The 24,087-nt window shown below is 47.4% G+C and overlaps 1 protein-coding gene across 5 annotated transcripts in view; it reads left to right on the top strand.

Annotated features, from left to right (window-relative positions):
* CFAP57 (cilia and flagella associated protein 57) overlaps positions 1-24,087 on the top strand; it is a 73,651-nt gene that overhangs the window by 24,370 nt on the left and 25,194 nt on the right. For 3 of the 5 annotated variants that reach the window (XM_025420462.3, XM_025420460.3, XM_025420463.3), the window contains 8 exons: positions 5,563-5,775; positions 7,023-7,196; positions 10,690-10,851; positions 15,081-15,236; positions 16,591-16,684; positions 17,257-17,447; positions 20,624-20,797; positions 21,634-21,792. In XM_025420462.3, the coding sequence (XP_025276247.3) occupies positions 5,563-5,775; positions 7,023-7,196; positions 10,690-10,851; positions 15,081-15,236; positions 16,591-16,684; positions 17,257-17,447; positions 20,624-20,797; positions 21,634-21,792 (1,323 nt within the window). Of the gene's footprint in view, positions 1-5,562; positions 5,776-7,022; positions 7,197-10,689; positions 10,852-11,455; positions 11,627-15,064; positions 15,237-16,590; positions 16,685-17,256; positions 17,448-20,623; positions 20,798-21,633; positions 21,793-24,087 lie in introns of those variants that run through there. The other 2 variants (XR_003125360.3, XM_049094592.1) reach the window with 2 other exon arrangements.

The following is a 24,087-nucleotide window of genomic DNA, read 5'->3' as shown; positions in this document are numbered from 1 at the left end:
TAATAAGAATGTGAGCAAAAGTTAACAAAATAGGAAATAAACACAATAGAAGATAATTAAAGCCAAAACTTGGTGTGTGTGTGTGTGTGTGTGTGTGTGTGTGTGTGTGTTTAAGTAATCTCTACCCTCAGTGTGGGGCTTGAACTCGCAACACAGAGATCAAGAGTTGCATGCTCTGCCAACTGAGCCAGCCAGGCACCCCTAAAACTTAGCTTTTTTAAAAACACAAAATGGACAAGCCCCTGACATGACTGATCAAGGAAGGAAAAAAAGAGGAAAGGTAAATAACCAGTACGAGGAATAGAAAGGGAATATTACTACAGCTCCTATATATAATTTAAAAAGATCAAAATAGGATATTATGAACAAATTTATGTAAATTGGATATATAGATGAAACCAACAAATTCCCAGACAAATTGGATCTGTAAAAGAATCTGTAAAGAAAACTCTAGGCCCAGAGCATATCATTGGAGAATTATATCAACTACTTGTAAGGGGAAAAAATGACACTAATCTTGAAGAAACTCTTACAAAGAACAACAACAAAAAAGAGCAAATACTGCTTCAACGTGGATGGAATTGGAGGGTATTATGCTGAGTGAAATAAGTCAATCGGAGAAGGACAAACATTATATGGTCTCATTCATTTGGGGAATATAAATAATAGTGAAAGAGAATAGAAGGGAAGGGAGAAGAAATGGGTAGGAAATATCACAGAGGGAGACAGAACATGGAAGACTCCTAACTCTGGGAAACGAACTAGGGGTGGTGGAAGGGGAGGAGGGCGGGGGTGGGGGTGGGGGCGACTGGGTGACGGGCACTGAGGGGGGCACTTGACGGGATAAGCACTGAGTGTTATTCTGTATGTTGGCAAATTGAACACCAATAAAAAATAAATTTATTATTAAAAAAAAAGAGCAAGTACTTCCCAATATTTTTCTATGAGGCCAGCATAATCATGATACCAAACCTGCCAAAGATATCACAAGAAAGAGAAATGATTACCCATTATTTTTCATGAATATAAAAAAAAATCCCAAACCAATCCATCAACATATACAAAGAACAGTACAGCATGGCCAAGTTGGATTTATTCCAGGAATCAAGGTTGTTTTATAATTTGAAATCAGTTAATATGCTATACCACCTCAACATAAACATATGAATTTTCATCCTTTTTATCTGTGTAAGTGCACATACAATATAATTGTTAATATTTAATATCCATTCATGATTTTTTTTCCATTCATGATTTTTAAAAGCAACAATTTACTAAAAAAATGGAACTTTTCATTTTATTTGTTGAAAATCTTATGCAACATATTTAAGAAAACCTACAGCAAACAGCCTGCTTGATTATGAAATTATGGAAGCCATATTTCTTTTTTTTTCACATATACATAAAAATTTTATTTTTTTTATTGGAGTTCAATTTGCCACCATATAGCATAACACCCAGTGCTCATCCCATCAAGTGCCCCCGCTCAGTGCCCATAACCCAGTCACCCCCACCCCCCACCCACCTCCCTTTCCACCAACCCTTGTTCGTTTCCCAGAGTTAGGAGTCTCTCATATTCTGTCTCCCTCTCTGATATTTCCCACTCATTTTCTCTCTTTTCCCCTTTATTCCCTTTCACTATTTTTTATATTCCCCAAATGAATGAGACCATATAATGTTTGTCCTTCTCCGATTGATTTATTTCACTTAGCATAATACCCTCCAGTTCCATCAACGTCAAAGCAAATGGTGGGTATTTGTCATTTCTAATGGCTGAGGAATATTCCATTGTATACATAAACCACATCTTCCTTATCCATTCATCTTTCGATGGACACTGAGGCTCCTTCCACAGTTTGGCTATTGTGGATATTGCTGCTAGAAACATCTGGGTGCAGGTGTCCCGGCGATTCACTGCATCTGTATCTTTGGGGTAAATCCCCAGCAGTGCAATTGCTGGGTTGTAGGGCAGATCTATTTTTAACTCTTTGAGGAACCTCCACACAGTTTTCCAGAGTGGCTGCACCAGTTCACATTCCCACCAACAGTGCAGGAGGGTTCCCCTTTCTCCGCATCCTCTCCAACATTTGTTGTTTCCTGTCCTGTTAATTTTCCCCATTCTCACTGGTGTGAAGTGATATCTCATTGTGGTTTTGATTTGTATTACCCTGATGGCAAGTGATGCGGAACATTTTCTCATGTGCTTCCTGGCCACAAATATGTCTTCTTTGGTGAAATGTCTGTTATGTCTTCAGCCCATTTGATGATTGGATTGTTTGTTTCCTTGCGGTTGAGTTTAATAAGTTCTTTATGGATGTTGGATACCAGCCCTTTATCTGATACGTCATTTGCAGATATCTTCTCCCATTCTGTAGGTTGTCTTTTAGCTTTGTTGACTGTATCTTTTGCTGTGCGAAAGCTTCTTATCTTGATGAAGTCCCAATAATTCATTTTTGCTTTTGTTTCTCTTGCCTTCATGGATGTATCTTGCAAGAAGTTACTGTGGCCCAGTTCAAAAAGAGTGTTGCCTGTGTTCTCCTCTAGGATTTTGATGGAATCTTGTCTCACATTTAGATCTTTCATCCATTTTGAGTTTATCTTTGTGTATGGTGTAAGAGAATTGTCCAGTTTCATTCTTCTGCATGTGGATGTCCAATTTTCCCAGCACCATTTATTGAAGAGACTTTTTTTCCAGTGGATAGTCTTTCCTGCTTTGTCGAATATTAGTTGACCATAAAGTTGAGGGTCCACTTCTGGATTCTCTATTCTGTTCCATTGATCTATTTGTCTGGTTTTGTGCCAGTACCACTCTGTCTTGATGACCACAGCTTTGTAGTCCAACCTGAAATCTGGCATTGTGATGCCCCCAGCTATGGTTTTCTTTTTTAATATTCCCCTGGCTATTCGGGGTCTTTTCTGATTCCACACAAATCTTAAGATGATTTGTTCTAACTCTCTGAAGAAAGTCCATGGTATTTTCATAGGGATTGCACTGAACGTGTAAATTGCCCTGGGTAACATTGACATTTTCACAACATTCATTCTTCCAATCCACGAGCACAGAATATTTTTCCACCTCTTTGTGCCTTCCTCAGTTTCTTTCAGAAACTACAATGTTCTGTGGTTTTTAGGGTATAGATCCTTTACCTCTTTGGTTAGGTTTATTCCTAGGTATCTTATGCTTTTGGGTACAATTGTAAATGGGATTGACTCCTTAATTTCTTTTTCTTCAGTCTCATTGTTACTGTATAGAAATGCACTGACTTCTGGGCATTGATTTTGTATCCTGCCACGCTGCCAAATTGCTGTATGAGTTCTAGCAATCTTGGGGTGGAGTCTTTTGGGTTTTCTATGTAGAGTATCATGTCATCAGCGAAGAGGGAGAGTTTGACACTTTCTTTGCCAATTCGAATGCCTTTAATGTCTTTTTGTTGTTTGATTACTGAGGCTAGGACTTCCAGTACTATGTTGAATAGCAGTGGTGAGAGTGGACATCCCTGTCTTGTTCCTATCTTAGGGGAAAGGTTCCCAGTGTTTCCCCATTGAGAATGATATTTGCTGTGGGCTTTTCATTGATGGCTTTTAAGATGCTGAGGAATGTTCCCTCTATCCTTACACTTTGAAGAGTTTCGATCAGGAATGGATGCTGTATTTTGTCAAATGCTTTCTCTGCATCTAATGAGAGGATCATATGGTTCTTGTTTTATCTCTTGCTGATATGATCTATCACATTGATTGGGAAGTATTCTTTCTGAGATACAGAACAAAGCATAATGCCCTCTGTTCGCCTTGTACTGAGTCCTAACCAATGCAATAAGGTAAGAAAAGTCCATGGGGCTCCTATAACAAAATAGCACAGATTGGGTGGCTCATAATCAACAGAAATCTTTCCTCACAGTTTGGAGGGTGGGAAGTTCAAAATCCAGGTGCCAGTATGGGTAGGCGAGGGCCCTCTTCCTGGCTGCAGATTTCTCATATCTTCACAGGGTGGAAGGGGTGACCTAGCTCTCCAGGGCCTCTTTCATAAGGGCACTAATCCCATTCATGAGGGCTCTACCCTCAATGATCTGATCACTCCCAAAGGCCCCACGCCTCCTAAAACCATCATCTTCAGGGGTTAGGATTTCAACATATGAACCATGGGGGAAATGGGATGGGAGGTAAGAGACAAACATTCAGACCATAGCAAAATAAAAGGCATAAAGTTCAGAAATGAATAAATAAATCATCACAGATCACATTATTGAGTATGTAGGAAACTCAAAGAATTTTTAGATAAACTATTAAAATGAATGAATCTAGGAAAATTGTTGGAAATAATGTTACTATATTTTTTCAAGCATGTTTTTACATAATAGTAACAAACAGAAAATGCCATTTAAGAGGTGGAGAGGGAGCTGAGGAGGTGGGTAAGGATGTGCCTGACAGGGTTAGAATCCTGGAAATATCAAAAGAGGTGGCCAGTAGGTCAGGAGGTTGGTTACTTATGAAGAGATTGAGAAAATAGGCAAACATACTGAATTTGATGGGAAGATCTTTCACTACTGGAGAAGGGAATTACAAATATAACGGGGGAAAGCCGAGAAAGTTGTGTCTTTGTTTAGTGACCTGGCTGAACTAATTCTGAGAAATCTTTCTTTCCCCTGCTGTGTGCAGCCTTGGTGTCTCTGCTCTTCCCTTTGTTCTTTTTTTTTTCTTAATTTTGTTTTCTCAGTACCTAGGGGCTGCACCTGGGTTGACCTGAGCCACTTATTAGTCACAGATTGTGCTCAGCCCCCTTAGCCAGTTAGACTTTTACCCTTTACTGTTGGATTTGTGTAGCTGGGAGACTGCTGTCACGGTGCATGGAGTTCACTTTTTTTTTTTTTTCTCCTGCTCCTCGTTCAGCTGGAGACTAGTAGGTTGGAGGTTCTCTCTCTGATTGTACCCAAGGGAGTGCAGCCTTCATCATGCACACAGTCTTCCAGCTGCCAGGAATAAGTGTGATTTTAGCTCTAAGCCTGGCTTCCTGGGAGATGCCAGTGACCCAGAGGAGATTATTATTCAGTTAGCGTTTGGTCAGATGTAATATTTCAACCCCTTGTGCCATTGAGGCCTCTGCCCTGTGTTAATGGGTCTCCGTGCAGCTTAGGAGATGCTTTCAGGTTTTCCCCATATCCCACTCTGATTGCTCTTGAGTGGGCATGGCTTAGCACATGCACACAGCCCTTCCGACCCCCAGAGTTGTCTCTGTGATTGTGGAAGGGCCCCTCTTGACCGTCTCTCTCCCTTGTTCTATAAAATTCTTATGCTCTGCTATTTTGCTTATATCGTGGACCTGTCGGCCTTCTCTTACTTGCTCTGCACCACTATCTCCATCATTGTAGACAACGCCCAGAGGGTGGACCTCTTCATGCTGTGTTCCAAATAAAGTCAGTTCTGTGCTTGCTGAAGGACACGCACCAGCAAAGGACATTCGGCCTCAGTCTAGTGGAACGCATGAGGGGTTCATCCTCCTTTCCCAAATGAGAGGCATGTATGTGCACATGAGTGCTTTTAACTGGATATGTCTCCATCCTGTAGGTTCGTTCAATTGTGTGGAATGCAGATGACAGCAAACTGATCTCTTGTGGCACAGACAGTGCCGTGTATGAATGGAATCTGTCCTCTGGAAAGAGACAGACCGAATGCGTCCTGAAGTCCTGCAGCTACAACTGTGTCACTGTCTCCCCTGATGCCAAAATTATCTTTGCAGTTGGGTCGGACCAGACCCTCAAGGAGATTGCTGACTCTTCGGTGAGTCTTCCTGGCCTACCGCCCAGCCACTGTACCCATCCGTGGGAGACAGCCTCCATGTGCACAGCAGCAAGTGTGATGGGAAGAGGGCTCGGGAGAAGAGGGCCCCTTCTTCGTGGGATAACATCCGGCCTCCCGTGCCTTTTGAGTCAGCTCAGTCCTTGTTACTCCTGGGATTTCCTGCCCAGGGCCCTACCTGACCAGGTTAAACTGTGGGGCCCCTTTCCACTTCCACTTTGCTGGCTGATGTAAGGTCTCTACCACCTTCCCAGCCCACAAGTCAGCAGCATCCCTAAACTGCGTGCTAACCCCGGGGTAGAAACACAACCATAGTTCCTGCCATCACCTCGGCTTGCCACCATGTTCACTTGAAACCCCCAATCTCTGAAATTTAGGAACTATCCCATTTGGCTCCAAAGACCAAGGACACTTCTCCCTACAAATGTGGCTGTGTCCTTCTCCAGGTGCCCAGTGACAGCTGACCTCCATTGGCTCCTCCAGCCTCTCTTTGGTGCTTGTCGCCGTCCTGGTGCTGGTGCCTGGGAAAGTGTACAGAAACCACGGCAGCCAACTGGTCTGAGACGGGTTTCCCAGGATTGGAACTCAGCTGAGAGTAGGGGTTCCCTCCACTATGCCCCTGAGTGGCTTAGTCCTAATTCTGTGGTGGCTTTTCCAGTGCTGGACCCGAAGGGAGCTCCATCGGGGCAGGCCCACTGCAGTCCCCACTTCTTGGTATCCCCACTGGCTGGCACAGCCTGCATGACCCACGCAAACACTCAATAACTGTAGGGCCCACATCCCATTCTGAGTTTGAGATGCAAGGTAGCACAGTAGTCAAGAGCAGTGACACTGGGCCCTGACTGCCACTTACAAGGCAGGTTGACTACTTGCTGTCCCTGTGGCTATTTCAACATCTTAAGATAAGGGCGGCAGTAACTAGTCAGAGGGTGTTCATGAGGACTGAATGAGTTACAACACGAGGAAGCTGTAAAATGGTGCTACTTGAAGGCTTCCTTTTATTAGGGTTGCTCTAACTCCTTGCAGTTTGTCCACTAGTCAGGCAGCCACGATAGACTAATCTGTGCCTTTTCTGTGCTCCACACTATGCCAGGTGCTTTAAGGAATTGAAAAACATCTTTTCAGTACAGAACTTGTCCTTGTGTTGCTCAGAGGAGGGAATGACATGGGGACCCTGAGGGTATGTATGGCTCAGCCCCTCACTCTGAACAGAGCCGTCTGTGTTCCAGGTCCTTCGAGAGATATCAGCATTTGACGTCATCTACACGGCCGTCGTCATCTCACATTCCGGGCGCATGATATTTGTGGGCACCTCTGTGGGCACCATCCGTGCCATGAAGTATCCACTACCTTTGCAGAAAGAATTCAACGAGTACCAGGCCCACGCAGGTCCTATCACCAAGGTGAGAAGGGTCGCTCTCCGCAGGGATCCAGGCCCAGACCTAGCCCTGCCCTAGATCTATCTGATCTGCCCTCCATACTCCTTCTTCATCCCTCCAACCCCCTCAGTGGCTTTTCTTTCCTTATTCGTCTCTCCTTCTTAATTCATCCAACCACCCATTCAATGAACATTTATTGGCTACTAATATCCTTTATTTTAACTACTCCCAGGAATATACCCTAGGAGAGAATCAGACATACACCTAAACATCCCTGTGTGAGGTTACTTACCATAATATTATGCATAATAATGGGCCATTTAAGAGATGCCAGGAGCATCTCACCCAGATCTCCGATCTGCTGAGTGCTGGTTGTGGCACCCAGCTGTCCTCCCCAGAGGAAGTGCACTTGACAGGATGAGCACTGGGTGTTATTCTATATGTTGACAAATTGAACACCAATAAAAAATAAATTTATTTAAAAAAATAAATAAATAAATAAAGTCAAAGCCCCAGAGATGAGCCCCTGCCCTTCCCTGGAGGTACAAAAAGTCTCCCCTGGGGAACTACCATGGGTACACATCTGGAAATTGTCCCCCCAACAACATCAAAAGCTAAGATTTTGAATGATGTCCCAAACTCAATACTGGCTTACCTTCAGACAGTATCCTTACTAAAGAAAGGATTTTCCATTATTAACTGGAACATTCCTATGGTGAGCTTGAGTCTCACACTCAAAGTAAATTTATTTATTTTTTAAAAGATTTTATTTATTTATTCATGAGAGACAGAGAGAGACAGAGACAGAGACACAGACACAGACACAGAAAGAGGGAGAAACAGGCTCCACGCAGGGAGCCCAATACGGGATGTGATCCTGGGTCTCCAGGATCCCTTCACATCCTGGGCCGAAGGGGGCACCAAACCACTGAGCCACCCGGACTGCCCTCAAAGTAAATTAAAAAAAAAAAATTCCCTCTCTTCTTTTCATAGCGTTTTGTACATAAGGTATTTATTTTTCTGATTATGAAAGCAATGCATAGTTACTTTAGAAATAAAAATCTTCATGAGGCACTGGTGTGGCTCAGGTGGTTGGATGTCTGACTCTTAATTTCGGCTCAGGTCATGGTTTCAGGGTTGTGAGGTGGAGCCCTGCGAGGGGCTCCATGCTACGCGTGGAATCTGCTTAAGATTCTCTCTCCCAGACTCCTAACTCTGGGAAACGAACAAGGGGTGGTGGAAAGGGAGGTGGGCGGGGGGTGGGCATGACTGGGTGACAGGCACTGAGGGGGGCACTTTATAGGATGAGCACTGGGTATTATGCTATATGTTGGCAAATTGAACTCCAATTAAAAAAAATATGTAAAAAAAAAAAAAAGATTCTCTCTCCCTCTGCCTCTCCCCACCTACTCTTATATGCTCACACTCTTTCTCTCTAAACCAAAAAAGAAAAAGAAATAAAAATCCTCTTCATAATATCATTAATATTTTGATACATTTTCTCTTTTGTGTAGATTTTGTGTGCATTTTAAATAAATTGAGACCATACTGTATATATTCTTTTGTAGTCTGCTTTTTAAAAATTAATGCTATTATAAGCATTTTTGTACAATTAAATATTCCTCGAAAACATTATTTTAGTAGCTATACAAATATCCCATCAAGTGATAGACCACAGCTTATTTCTTTTCCTACAACTGGGCATTAAATGATCATATGAGAAGCCCTAACCAGGGCTTCTCTACAGAATTCCGTGGGCATCTCTGATTATCCCAAAGGCTAACTTGCTAGACAGAGGAAGAATTCCTGAGTGCAAGAGCAACGCCATTAGTAAGGTTTTCGACACATATTGCTGACTGCGAGAAGGCCTTTTTCATTATTGATTCTTTTGCCTTTGCTTTTTGTTTTGAGATCATTATAGAGTCACAGGAAATTTAAAGAGAGCATAGAGGTCCTGTGTGCCCTCCTCCCAGTTTCCCCCAATAGGTACATCTATCGTAACTGTGCAACGGTAGGTGTCACACCAGGAAACTGACATTGGTGCAAAATGTGTGTGTTTCCATGTCATTTTATCACATACATAGATTTCTGTAGCTGGCATTGCTCTGTGGCCACCAAGGATCCCCTCTTGCCTTGCTGGTGACACCCACCCCCCTCAGCCACCACTGACCCTAGTCCTAAGAAAACCCTCATTGGTTCTTTATTTCCATCATTTGTCATTTTGAGAATTTTATATAAATGGGATCATACAGGGGGCACCTGGGTGGCTCAGTGGTTGAACGTCTGGCTCAGGGCATGATCCCAGGATCCTGGGATTGAGTCCCACATCGGGCTTCCTGCATGAGCCTGCTTCTCCCTCTGCCTGTGTCTCTGCCTCTCCCACTGTGTCTCCATGAATAAATAAATAAAATCTTTTTAAAACAAAACAACGGGATCGTACAGCATGTGATCTTTTGACAGTGGCTTTTCGATACCCCCTTGAGCTCTGAGTTATTTCACATATCAATACTTAATTTCTTCTTACTGCTGAGTAGCTTTCCATGGCATGGATGCACCATAATTTGTTTAACCATCTACCTATTGTAGGATAGCTCACGGCCCCGCCCCCCCCCCCCCCCCCCGGTTTTTGGCTATTACAAATAAAACTGGTAGTAGTTCTATTGGCTTTTACCAATCATATACAGGCTTTTGTGTGGACCTTAATTTCTCTGGGAATCATTGCTGGATCATAGGATAAGTTTATGTTTAGTCTTTTTTTTTTTAAGATTTTATTTATTTGACAAAGAGAACACAAGCAAGGAGAAAGGCAGGCAGAGGGAGAAAGAGAAGCAGGCTTCCTGCTGAGCAAGGAGCCTGACCTGAGATTCCCAGGACCCTAGAATCATGACCTGAGCCAAAGGCAAACGTTTAACCACTGAGCCACTCAGGTGCCTCAATTTATGTTTAGTTCTTAAGGAAACTAAAGTAAACTGCCAAGCTGTTTTCTAGTTCTACCAGCAATGCATGCAAGATCCAATTTCTCCACATCATTGCCAGCATTTGGTATTGTCACTATTTTTTATTTTAGCTGCTCTCTAACATGTGTGCAGTAATATCTCACCATAGTTTTAATATGCAATTCCCCAGTGGCTAATAAGGTTGAACATCTTTTCATGTGCTGCTTTGCCATCTGTATACTCTCTTTGTCATCTGTATACCCTCCATATTTCTGTACCATCTTCTAGTTGGATTGTTTGGGGTTTTTACTGCTGAGTTCTGAGAGTTCTTTTTATAATCTAGATAATAATTAACTCTCAAGATTCCAAATGCACAGAGAATATAAACACAGTCTTGTTTCCTTTATTCATTAACAGAAGCTTATGAGAGCTCCCTGTCTTATTCTTACCCAGGATCCAGTCTTCCTGCCCCATGAGGCTGCACCCATGGTTGCCTGAACAGAGGCCTTGCACATAGCCAGCTCAGTTCTGGTTATCTGAGGCCTCAAAAAGCCTCCTTGTTGTGCTTTTTTTCTCCTCAGATGTCGCTCACCTTTGATGACCAATTCCTGCTGACCGTTGCTGAGGACGGCTGCCTGTTTACCTGGAAGGTCTTTGATAAGGATGGTCGGGGGATCAAGCGAGAGAGGGAAGTAGGCTTTGCCGAGGAGGTGCTTGTTACTAAAACTGACATGGAAGAGAAGGTAAGAACCAGATCAAAGGAAGAGGGACATGGAAATTCCTTACCAGACTGTCCACAGCCCTAGGACCAGCATTCAAGGCCCTATACGCCTGGCTGCACAGTGCCCCACACAGACTCCCACACTCCCCTGAACATTTCCCACCCACACCACCATGCTGCTCTCCTCTGCGTGGCTGGATCTCTTTCCACCCTCACCCCTGCCCATCATCCTGCCACCTGGTCATCTTCACTTACACTCTGCTCTACTTTTAGCCTGTGAACTAGCTTTCCTCTTCCCACTCTTTGAGGGCAGGAACCATGACATGCAATTCTCTGTGTGACCAGCAGTTTCTAGCCCTTGCTAGACACATGAAAGACAGTCAATATTTACAGAATTGAACTGACAAGCTGAATATGCCAGTTGTATCTGTGAAACTTAACTGCTAGTGGAGCCTTCTTCATTTAAAAAAAGAAAATAAAGTATTTAGAAAACTTTCCTGAAACCTAGTCTTCCTAATAATAAAACAATAAAAGTAATGGTAATCAGCATTTTTTTTAGATTTTCCCTGAACCAGGTGCTATACTAATTATAAGTATTTTCTTATTTAAATGTTACATCATCTCAGGCAGCCTGTGTGGCTCAGCAGTTTAGCGCCACCCTCAGTCCAGGGCGTGATCCCAGAGAGCCGGGTTCGAGTCCCATGTCCGGCTCCCTGCATGGAGCCTGCTTCTCCCTCTGCCTGTGTCTCTGTCTCTCTCTTTCTCTCTCTGTGTCTCTATGAATGAATGATGAATGAATGAATGAATGAATGAATAAATAAATAAATAAATAAATAAATGTCACATCATCTCTATGAAAAAGATTCTATTATTCTCCCCATGTTTCCAGAAGTGGCGTTGGAGAAGTTAAGTGACATAACAGGACTAGAGTTTTGCTCCAGATTTAATCTAGAATCCTCTCTCTTAATCACTTCCCCCAAAGGCCCCTCCCTCCTGCGAAAGCATTAAACACTCCAGGAAGATGTGTTTTGAGAGTTTTGAGGGGACAGCTAGCTCTGCACCGCGCTCCCTAAGGGAGACACTGAAGGGATGGGAAACGCACAAGGCTTACAGAGAATGGCAGAGCTATCCATTCATTGCTGTTCATCCAGAATCTAGAGTGAATTTATTGAATGCCTGCTGTTTGCTAGGTACTGGGGACGCATGTGTGAAAAGACAGCCCTGAGCTCTGTGATCAGGAAACTCACAATCAGGTAGAGATGAAGAAAACCATCAGAACAGCATTGCAAAAATGGCCCCAAAGCAGGAGGATAAGACCCAGGCATTTCCAGAGATCCATGCTAGAGTTTCCTGCTAGGAACTTTCTGCAGGAAAGGTGAAATGAGAGGAAAGGATGAGGGAGAGCCTGTGAGAGTCAGGGTCTGACCTACTCAGGCAGGCAAGTACATCTCCTCCTCTTCCTTCTCTCTGTTTTCTCCCCCATTCCTCACGGAGGGTAGGGGAAGGGAGCAACTAGGAGACCCCAGGCTGTGCCAAAGGCCTGTCTCCCCACCCAGCCCCCAACTTGGCCTGTCAGAAGTGCTGCCAAGTTGGAAAGGGCTAGAGTATGTTCTGCTCCCTTCCTGGAGCTGCCCCATCTCTGCAATTGTGAGACTGTGCTCTTATTCCCTGTTGGCCTCTCTATCCTTCCCGGCTCTGTCTCCACCTGTCCTCTAAAAGTCACATTTCCCTGGGGCACCTGGGTGGCTTCGTGGGTTAACATCCAACTCTTGGTTTCGGCTCAGGTCGTGATCTCAGGGTCATGAGACTGAGCCCTGTGATGGGCTCCACGCTCAGCAGGAGTCTGCTTGGATGTTCTCTCCCTCTGCCTCTCCCCACCATTCCTGCACTTGCATGCGTGCTCTCTCTGTCTTAAATAAATAAATAAATCTTTTTAAAAAATTAAAATAAAAGTCATATTTCTCAGAATTCCCAGTTCTCTTTTTTTCTTTATATTCTATGATTTTCTATGTAACTATCTCTCAGGACATAATTTACCTACTCATTCATCCATCCATCCATCCATCCATCCATCCATCCATCCGACTAGTGGTCACAGAGGGGTCTGTTATGTACTAGATGCTGTACCAAGGTCTAGGATGACAGAAGTGAAAGATATATAGAGGCCTTTAGCTTGTAGCCTGGGAGGAGGTACAGGTAAAATTAAAAAGGGAAATTAAGTGTGTTACGGGTGTTATGACAGAATGATGCTCTGGGGTCACAAGCCAAGTGGTGCCAGAGGAAATGAGCTTTGGATGGAGCCTTCAGGAACAGATGGGAAAGGCTATTCCACACCAAGGAATGAGTGTGCAAAAGGATGAGAGAGGTGCTCTGGGGAAGATGCTCCTGGCTAGGTGGGGCTGGAGAAGGGAGGGTGTTTGGAGCTGGAGCTGGAGAGGGATTGTGAGGGCCTTTTACACCATGTTTTAGAATTCAGAATTTGTTCCTAAGGACCTACTGATAGGTTTATATTAGGGAATGGCTTGAGGAGATTTGCATCATGGAAAGCTGCCTCTGCAGCCAGGCTGAGAACACACTGAGGAAGGATGATGAGCTGTGTGCCACAAATACAACATGCCCGAAACCAGCACTCCCATCAATAAATCTATTCCACCAGTCCAAGGCAGACCCTGGAGTGACCTCCTCATCAGATAAACGTTCATTTAGTGCTATGTTGCTGGTCCTGTCCTAGGTGCCCAGGATAAAGCCGTGACACAAGATAGGCCAAATGCAATCTTCAGGGAGCACTCTTCCCAGGAGATGGTCTTCATCCATGGCCCTTTACCTTCACCCCATACCCAGTCAGGCACCATGTTCCCTAAAATCTTGCTCTTGAATCTCTCCGTTCCACTCTCCTCCCCCTTCCCCATCTGGACTGTGCTGTTCCCACCCCCCAACTAATCCCTCTGCTTAGTGCTTGATCTAGCCCAAGCTACACACTGCCATCAGAGAGGTCTTTGTGAGACGAAGTCAGCTTAATCAGGTTGGGCAAGGACCTTCAGAGGCCCTGTAGGAGAAAATCCTAATTTCTTATCATGGCTGGCAAGGACTTTGATGGTCTGACCCCGTCTGGGCCTCCTCTCCCTCTGCCTCCCATCCATACCACATCACACGCAGTGTCCTGACCAGACATCCTTGCTCTCATCCCCAACTCTGCCTATGCCCCCTATATTCATCCCTCATCTCAGTACTTCCTGTGTGCCAGGTCCACACTTGTCCACTGGCCAGGAATGCAGAAGTGAGCATAACACATCCCTTATTCTCTAGTTGTCCATGGTTGTAGAGGAGATAGATCAAAAAAGATGAGATAGGGATACGTGAGGAGGCTGGGGGGTGATCATAGATAGGTGAGAAGAAAACACCTGTGTTCTCACCCTCTCTGTCATCAGCGTTACCTTTTTCAGGAAATGAAGGGTATGTGTATCACAGTATTTAGAAAACTTTGGCAACAGAGGATACAACAGAATGAAAGAAGAAGTCACTGGACATAGGAACCAGCAAGGCAGGAAGAGTAAGGACTAAGAGGCATTGAGAGGGACACATTGACAGTCCTGGGAAACCACTGGCTCTGGGCACTTTTCACAATTTGTAATGATGTTATTTGGCTTCTTCAGTAGACCGTAAGTTCCATGGGGGCAGGAATCATGGTTCCACACGTGTTCTTCAAGTACCTCCTATGTGTTAGGCACACTTCTGTGTATCAGTATACAAAACCAACAAAGATCTCAGCCTTCCCTGAGTTTAAATTCTAATGGAGGAAGAAGACAAAAGACAATAAACAGAATCATACATAAGTTGCATTAGAAAGTGCCTAGATCCAAGAAAATAGTAAAAAGTAGAGCAGTGTGAGCAGGGTCATGAGTGCTGGGAATGGAAAGGAAGGGTCGCAGGATTAACTGGCGTGGTCCAAGTGGACTTCACTGAGCAGGTGGTATTTGCACATATTTCAGGATGAGAGGGTTGTTAGCGTAATGCCTGGTGCACAGCGGGGCTCACTGAACAGATGTCGTGAAGGCAGAGGAAAAAGCTCGTATGTCTCCCCAGTTTTCAGTCCCGGTGTCTCGTGGGGAAAAGATAACAAATTCTAGTGGATACAAATGTGTTTGAGGCTGGGCAGAGCTGCAGAGCTCAGAGAGCTCGAGGCCACCAGTTTAAATATTCTAATTCACCCACACTGTGAATGTTCTTGATTCTAGTGTCCTTCTCCCAAAGGCTCAGATGATGTTGGAACTGAAGACTCGTGTGGAAGAATTGAAAATGGAGAATGAGTATCAGCTTCGATTGAAGGACATGAACTACTCTGAGAAGATTAAGGAGCTAACAGATAAGTTCCTCCAGGAGATGGAGTCCTTGAAAACGAAAAACCAGGTCTGTTTGAGAGACTCAGCCAACAGCCACAAATAATAAGATGTTTCCAGTTTACTCAAGATGGAACTGGCGTACACCATTCCAGCTATGCTCAAACAATGAACCATATGATAATGTGTGGTTTTTAAGGATAGCTGATAGCATCAGAAATGCTTACAGCAAAGTGCCACGTAGAACAGAGCAGAATATAAAACTCTAGTGAATGGGATTCATCAAATAAAATAAATACACATAGATCAGTTCATAAGAAAATAGCTAGCAGTGTGATTACCTCGGAAAGTGGGGATGATGGATAATTTAAAATTTTCCGTATTTTTGCAAATTCTCTACAATGAGAATATATTATCTTTAGGATCAAGAGAAATGTATTTAAAAACAGAATGCAGGGCGCCTGGGTGGCTCAGCAGTTGAGCATCTGCCTTTGGCTCAGGTCATGATCCCAGGGTCCCGCGATCGAGTCCTGCATGGGGCTCCCCACAGGAAGCCTGCTTCTCCCTCTGCCCTGTGTCTCTGCCTCTCTCTGTGTGTCTCTCATGAATAAATAAATAAAATCTAAAAACAAACAAAAAACAGAATGAAAAGGTCACAAGAAAAACAAAGTATAGAAAGAAAAGAGGTACCAGAATATCGATTTCAGGATCATCGGTAAATGAAATAAAATTAGTCTAACTTGTCCTCCTGTAGTTAGATTTGATCCAGGACTCCCCCAGAATAATCCCCTTATTCTCCACAAATCTGTCCTGCCCTTCATCCCAAACCTCCTATTTTTGGCTCAGATGGTATTTGTTCTTTTATATTATCTCCACGGGTCAGAGAGTTTGACTCAAAAAAAAAAGCCCCTGGCTTTTAGTTTTATTATTTCCTTCCTCTAGTCAACAAACATTGGTGCGGGGGCCCTCCATAAGCTAAGCACAGAGTTATTCCTGGGGGCGGCCCCTCTGCCTGCAAAGAGCTTTCCTGCTCGATTAAGGAAAACACTCCTTAGAAGCTGACACATTAGCACATCCAAGAATGTAGTTGACAGCAATGTGCAGACAACAGAGAATTCAAATGAATCTTTACTTTCTTCCCCCCCAAAATCCATCTGCTACATGTCCAAAACCGAACTCATCATTGACAAGACCCGTTTAGTAGAAAGGATATAAATAAGGAATGTCTAGAACTCTCAGAGCAGAATATAATGTAAATAAAAAGTGATAGCTTGCTTGTTGCTCATGGAACAATGCTTGGTACAAAGGAAGGGCTTGAGAAATGTTTGTGAGTGAAGGGGGATGGCACTCATAACATGTGTTCCTGCCCTAGGGGTGCTTTCAGCAGACATGTGAGAATGAGAACAGTTCACTCTGTGTTTTAGGTTTTAAGAACAGAAAAAGAAAAGCAGGATGTGTCCCATCGGGAGCACATTGAGGACCTGCTGGACAAACAGAGCCGGGAGCTGCAGGACCTGGGTGAGTCCCCAGGGAGAGGCCACACGTCGGGTGGGGGCAGAAGTCTGGGAGTCCCCCGGACCCAACAGAAGTCCCAGGTGACCTGGTTTTGTCTGTAAACAGGCTGCATTTATGCCCTAGATCTCACTGTGGCTTTTTACTCCTGTGCATTTGCTCATTCATTAAACACGTATTAAACACCTACTGCATGCCAACAGGAGATATGAGGAAGTGCAGGTCTGGAGCCTGCTAGGCTGCCTTGGGTCCCAGACTGACCACATTAGGTGCTCTAGGGAGTCACTGGACCTCACCGAGCCTCGGTTTACTCTTCTGTAAAACAGAGGTTTGGCATATTTAGGACATTTTTCTTGGCCGTGAACCCCCAAACATCCCTCCGCCCTTTCCTGGAAACCTTCTGCCTAGCTGACAACATGGGGGAGTTTGGCGGCCACCTCATGGGGTACGGGCAGGAAGCTGGGCGGGCATGATGGAGGCACCTGCCCTGGCTGGTGCTGGAGGTGGGCGGGAGAACACCAAAGGCTCCTGGGCGGCCCTGAGTCCCACGCGAAATAACGGCCCTTGCTTCTCTCCAGAGTGTTGCAACAACCAAAAGTTGCTTCTAGAATATGAGAAGTATCAGGAATTGCAGCTCAAGTCCCAGAGGATGCAGGAGGAGTATGAAAAACAGCTTCGGGATAACGATGAGACCAAGAGCCAGGCCCTGGAAGAGCTGACTGAGTTTTATGAGGCCAAACTGCAGGAAAAAACCACCCTCCTGGAAGAGGTACTCACTGGAAGCTGAACTGTGCCTCCCTTTCACGGTGCATCCTGCAGGCCTGGCCTGTGACCAGCCCACGGAGCTGTGGGAAAGCTGGCTTCACCTCCTTTCCCTTCCAGTCCCTCCTTTCAGCATGTGTCCCTTGGGCCTCATGTTCTGCTCTTTACCATTTGTTTCCCTCCAGACCCAGGAGACCCAGGGGGCTGGGAGGTGCTTGGCTTTAGGGACTGAAATTCTTTGGACAGACTAAGTTCATATCTGCTGTCCTATCCTACTTGGACCTTCAAGCCTCAAGGACTGGAGAGACCTTTCTAGATGCAGCCGGCAGGGCCTAGAGAGGAACAAGGGCCTCGAACAACAGGGAAGGTGGTTGCCTGAAACCCTTTAGCAGCTCCTTGTGTCTTACAAGATGAAATCATTCCTTCACTGATTTTACAAACCTAGGTTGTATCTTACTGGTTTACCAGCTCGAGTGCTGGGTGACCGTGAAAAATAGAGACCGGGACCTGGTTTTCGGTTGTGTGGGGGAGGCAGGCACACAGACGGATCCCTGGAGGCGCATGCATGGGGGAACAGGGGGGGTGCAGACCTCCCTGATTGCTCAGGGAAGGCTCGCAGGAGCTAATGAGACCCAGGAGGAGTCCGAGCCAGAATGAGCAGGAGACATGGAAACGCGGGAGGGAAGGGCATGCAGGCAGAGCACAGTCGGAGAATGTTCAGGAAGGTTGGGTTGCCAAAATATCTAGTTTCCCGAGATGAAGAGAAAACTGAGAAGAGCCAGATGGCCGCCTTTCCTGCACGAAACGGCAGCAGATGGGGCACCGTAAGCGAGGGCACAGAGTCAGGAAGGGGTGGAATGAGTTTTGAAGGGAATGAGGAAGGAGGTGGCAGAGAAGAGGCCTGGCAGGTGCGTAGCTGAGCACGCAGCTGAGGTTTTAAACCTGAATCCTGGCTGTGTTCATCCTCCGCCCAGTGCTTTTCCTCAGCAGGACTGCGGGGGAGGCCGGCATAGAGCGGCTCTCCTGAGGGCTGCCACAGGCAAACCAGGGCTTCTGGGGAGCAGCCACCAGGGCCAGCCCAGACAGGGGCAGAAGACCAGACGCCTGGAAGACAGTGGAGGACTCCAGACAGGGCTGGGCCCACCTGGGGTCTAACACCGCAGTCACCTGTGCTGAGGGCAGGGCCTGTGTTTGCAGGCCTCGGAGGTGGAGGTGGGCCCAGGCCCGGGGTGGACCTGAGCGTGGGGGTGCCGAGGCAGAGGAGAGACAAAGGTCAGAGCACCCTGGACATTACAGGGTCACCCCCGCCAGTTGTGCCAGGAGGAGGACTGGGCCGCACCCCCACCCCCACGCCCCAAGTCTTCAGGGAGCCGGGAAGGGAGCAGGCCTTGGGCCCAGAGGAGCAGGAAGTAGAGAGCGGAGGTCTCCTCCCAGCAGGCTGGGCTCTGACAGCCCCACGGGGAATGTTCCCGCACAGCCTTGCCGGCCTTCCACCCCTGCCCTGGCCCTCTGCTGCCATCCAGCTCCCTCCCATCCAACCTCATGCAGTGGCCAAGTGTCCCACACAACCTCTGGGCCTCTGCTCTGGATGATTCCCCTTCACCTGGCCGCAGGTCCTCTCCCTTACAACCTCTCTCCCCGCCCACAGGGCTAAGCAGCCTTCCCAGTGTCCTCAGGGTCCCTGGACCCCTGCCTCGTCGGTGGCCTATAGGGTAGCATCCTGCCTTTACTTCCCTTCCCCTGGGGGAGCTTCTCAAGGGCAGGGTCACCCATCAGTGACTTTCAAACCCTGCAAGGGGTGGGCGGGCGTGTCCTAGATGCTCCAGAAATGTTTGTCGACCTCCAGTCAACTGATCTAAGCTTTACCTTTCAGGGGGGCTTGGGGGATGGGGGTGCGGGAGAGGAATCTGCCCCAAGAGGAGAGAGGCTAGAGGAAGGCCAGCACCCTCACAGTGATTACCTCCCCATTTCTTCCTTTGAGTCAAAGATTTCAACTCAGAACTTCCCTAGGAAGTTTCCACCTGGCAGGCCCCCTCACCAACCTGGCTGGCCTACTTTCCTTTCCAGGGACATCTCCCAGAGCTAGAGCCGTGGCTGGCGGGCAACTCTGGGCTGCAAACAGAGCACACCGTGCCAAGGCTTCTGTCTAGCAAGGGTCTGGTGACACATGGCGGGGAAGAGAGAAGCCTTTCTCGGGAGCCCAGTATTAAAACCATGTTGTCTCTCTGAGCCCCTGACACTCACCCCAGGGATGGGTACATGCAGCTTATGAGAATGCCAGGGTCAGGACAAGGGGGACACAGTGGACTCTGACCGCCTGAGGGCTGTAAGCAGAGGAATCACACCCGAGTCAACTCTCAGCCTCCCCCAAGCTGAGTTCATGCCTTTTTTTTTTTTTTAAGATTTTATTTATTTATTCATGAGAGACACACACAGAGAGGCAGAGACACAGGCAGAGGGAGAAACAGGCTCCATGCAGGGAGCCCGATGTGGGACTCGATCCCAGGACCCCAGGATCAGGCCCTGGGCTGAAGGCAGACACCCAACCGCTGAGCCACCCAGGGATCCCAGGCCGAGTTCCTTTTTCCTGCATCCCAGCTCCAGGCTCTGACTCATTCTGTACCAGCTGCTATGCAGATTGTTCTTGGTGAGCAGAGAGATGTGGCCCTGCCATCAAGGAGCTTCCATGCCCATGAGGGAGCCTGTCAAACAGGCAATTAGAGTATGATGCAAAGTGTTGGGGGACATGCAGGGCATTGGGTTAAGGAGCAGGAGATCAGAGTTAAAGACTCTCTTTCACTCAGGTAGTGGCCAAGTACCTACTGTGTGCCCCTGCAGGGTGTACTCTGGGACCCTGGGAGTGGGCAGAATAGACTAGGTTTCTACCTTCTAGGAACTTCTGTCTATTGGGAAAGACGACCAAGTAGTTCCACAGATACAAAATTACAACCGTCAGCAGTTCAGTGACAGAAAGACAAAGGAAGCATGGGTGTCAGTGTGAGGAAACCAGAGGTGGAGAGGGTCAGGGGTGTCGGGAAGGTGGTCACTGAGGTGCTGGAGGCCGCAGCCCCATCTGGTAGGGAGAGAAGGGAAGACAGAGGACAGACGGGAGGACAGTGGGAGGTAAGGGGACGCAGGGCCCTGGATCCCATGTGTGCAGTGACCCCCGGCTCCCCGTTTCAGGCCCAGGAAGACGTCAGGCAGCAGCTGCGGGAGTTTGAGGAGACCAAGAAGCAGATTGAAAATGACGAGGACCAAGAAATCCAAGATATCAAAACCAAGTACAAGAAAAAGCTGCGGGATGAAAAGGAATCGAACCTGCGGCTCAAAGGAGAAACTGGCATCATGAGGAAGAAGGTATGATGGGCCCGGGCTTCCGCCAGAGCTGAATTGCTGCGAGTAGCTCTGTTCCCCCTGCCCCCCAGGCACCCTGCCCTCCCCTCCTCGGGGCTCTCCCTGCTGCATCCTTTTCACAGTGATGGTGATGTTTGCCAGGACACTGGTGGACACCCCCGGCTCTCATGGCTGGGCAAGTAGGATTTAGTCGGTTTTCAGAGTTCAACCTCTGGTAGAGATGGAGATGAGGCTCTCGAGTGGGTGGGAGGCCTGGCGGTGTAGGAAGCTTGGTTTATGAGGCGGATACATATTTGTAGTCACTGGCGGTGGGGTGAACAGAGATTCAGGTCACAGATCCTTGCAGAATTGGGTTTCCCCAACATGTTTAGCCTCAGAGAAGCCAACTTCAAGGCAAAGTCACGTGCCTTCCCGCTAGAAGTCCCACCACCTGTCAATCCAGGGAACAGTGTCATCTTCCCTTCTCAGACTTGGGCAAGGTGGCTCATCCATTACAGTATCGGTGACCTTGGTAGGGCACAGATCCCCACCTTTCAAGGTCGGTGGAGTCATGGAAAAGTCTGGGTCCACCTGGGGCACTGGTCTCCAGAGCTTCTTGACCCGGACAGTCCATCCTTGCAGAGGGGACATGGGTTGGATCTTACCAGATAGAATGCTACGTTACTCACGTGGCCTGGGAAATGCCTGACCTGTCCCAAATCTCCAAAAAGTCACTCCTAGAAGCCCAGAAATATTGAGTGCTGGATGTGTTTGCAGCTCATGAGGGTGGGGAGTCGGGGTCACAGGTTGGTGACGGGGAGGCGGAGACTCTGGTGGTCTCTGTAATCTTGTATCCACAGTTCAGCAGCCTGCAGAAGGAGATCGAAGAGCGAACCAATGACATCGAGAGCCTGAAGGGGGAGCAGGTGAAGCTGCAAGGGGTCATTAAGTCCCTGGAGAAGGACATCCTGGGCCTCAAGCGGGAAATCCAGGAAAGAGACGAGACCATTCAAGATAAGGTGAAGGCTCATCTCCCTCAGCCACTCCTAGGCGGACCCAGGGGAGGAGGACAAAGTTCAGGAGAGGGTCCCCGGATGCTTGGAACACATTCATTGAACCTGATGGGGGCTGAGTGGTCTGTGAAGTACCTGCTGTGCGCTTGGCACTGGGCCGCTAGCGGTAAACACACCACACTCAGTTCTCTCAGCCACCCCAGCAGCCACAAGGGGACCCAGCTGTGGAGCTCAGGAGATGGCATTCCAGGCAGTTTGGGATCTTGCCCAAGGTCATGTCGTCAAGGGGTGACAGACTTGGGGCAAGAGCATGAGTCATCTGACTACAGGGCCCCTGCTCTTCGGTGCTCCAAGCATCCTCGGGAGACCATGCCCATGGGCCGGGGACAGCTCACCTGCCCCATTGCACACTCCTTGTGGTTGGCCTACAACTACTAGGCCAGCCACAGGAAGCTGGTGTCCCTTTTCAGGATGCCTTTCTTACAAAATACTTAGAAGACCAACATCACATTTTGTGTGGCCTATCAAAATTTTGTATCCTCCTTCCAAGCATATCCAGGCCGTGTGCCCTTTGGCCCATCCCCTCACCATTCCTGGGTCAGGCAGGCAGTGTTCTCCTGAGATCGTGGCCTTCAGCACCGGTTAATTGGGTTCCAGCACAGGCTTTGCCATTTACTGACCGCAGGACCTTGCGTAACTTCTCTAAGTCTCATTTTCTCGCCTGTGAGGTGGGATCTGCTAAAGGGACACGTGATGGTGCCTGCGTGAAACTTCTGTATGTGCGTGTTCGTGCTTGTGTCTGGCCATTGGTGTAGGGAGGGTCCAAAGCTCTCTTCAGATTCTCTAAGGGCGGTTGACAAGAAAGAGGGTAAGTCGTCCTGATCTAAAATTGCAACAGTCTCAGCCCAACGGCCTTCCTTCCCACTTCCTGCACTGGCTCCCCGCCACCGGGCTCTGTAATCGTGTCATCCTTCCACTTAAAATTCTCCCGTAGCTCTCCGTTGCCTGTGGCAAGGCAACAAAGTTTTTTCCGTAAAGGGCTAATAGTAAATATTTTGTCTGTCACACTACTGAGCTCTGCCCCTATGTTGTAAAACCAGCCGTAGACCATACACGAATGAGGGGGCTTGGCCATGTTCCAACAAGACTTTATTGGAAACAGGTCAGATTTGACCCAAGGGCCAGAGTTGGCCAACTCTAACCTCCTTTAACCCCAGCACGCAGACCCCTGGCCTCCTCCCCCTCCTATTCTTCAGCCCGATTTCTCACTTCCCCGTGAACCACCGCTTTACACACCCACTAGTTGTTCTTGGCACCCACGGTATATGCTGTGCCTCCCGGGCTGTCCTCCTTTACAACACCTGTAGCAGGGTAGGGCTACACTCGTTGACACATGTGCTTTCCCAGCTAGAACTTTCTCCATTAGGGCAGGGACTGTGTCCTACTTCTATCTGGAATCTCAGACCTTAGCGAAAAGTCTTCCTTCAAGAAATGTTTGATGGACAGATAGATCTACATCCCAGTTACAATCGATTTGTAACAAATTCTCCCAAAATGTAGTGGTGCAGAACAGTAATTGTTTTATTATGCTCTCAGATTCCGTGGGTCTGGCATTTGGACCAGGACAAGATGGCACGTATTCGTCCCCATGGCAGGGACCTTGCTGGGCCTCGAGCAGGGGTGACTGAAATAGTGGGGGAGGGGGGCTAGAAGATAGTATCCAAGGTGGCTTCATCATGCTCATGTCCAGTCCCTTGGCCGGGGGCAGGGGTTGGGAGGCTGGGCTCAACTGAGACTGTCCACCAGAGACCAGCGTGCTCCTTAGCCTGAAGGTCTCACCAGAGAGGGCTTCTTGCCGAGCAGATGGCCTCCCTCAGAGCACAAGTCCCAAGAGAACCAGGTGGAAGCTGCTTGGCCTCTTCTGAGCTAGCCTGGGAAGCCCCCCAGCATCACTCAAGCTGCATTCTTTGGGTTACAAGCCAACCATAAGTCCAGCCGGATGCAAGAGAAGGTTAATTAGATCTTAGCTCCTGGTGGAGAAGCCTACAGTCACATTGTAGAAGAGTGTCTGGGATGAGAGATGCTGTCGAGGCCAGCTTTGGAAAAAACAGGCATTGACAACCTGTATTTGAGTGAGTGAGTGGATGAACAAGGTCCTGGCACAGAAGCCAAGGAGTCCACGCCGCAGCCCAGTGCGGGAGCCGGCCTCTGTAACCCCACCGGCCGGACAGCCGGCTGTGGCAGCTCAGCCAGCTCTCAGGATTTATGTCCTTTGCCTGCAGGGGATTCCATAGACCATGG

This window comes from Canis lupus, chromosome 15 (genome assembly GCF_003254725.2).
Source record: "Canis lupus dingo isolate Sandy chromosome 15, ASM325472v2, whole genome shotgun sequence".
Classification (NCBI taxonomy): domain Eukaryota; kingdom Metazoa; phylum Chordata; class Mammalia; order Carnivora; family Canidae; genus Canis; species Canis lupus.
This window is presented reverse-complemented; position numbering and strand designations above follow the sequence as displayed.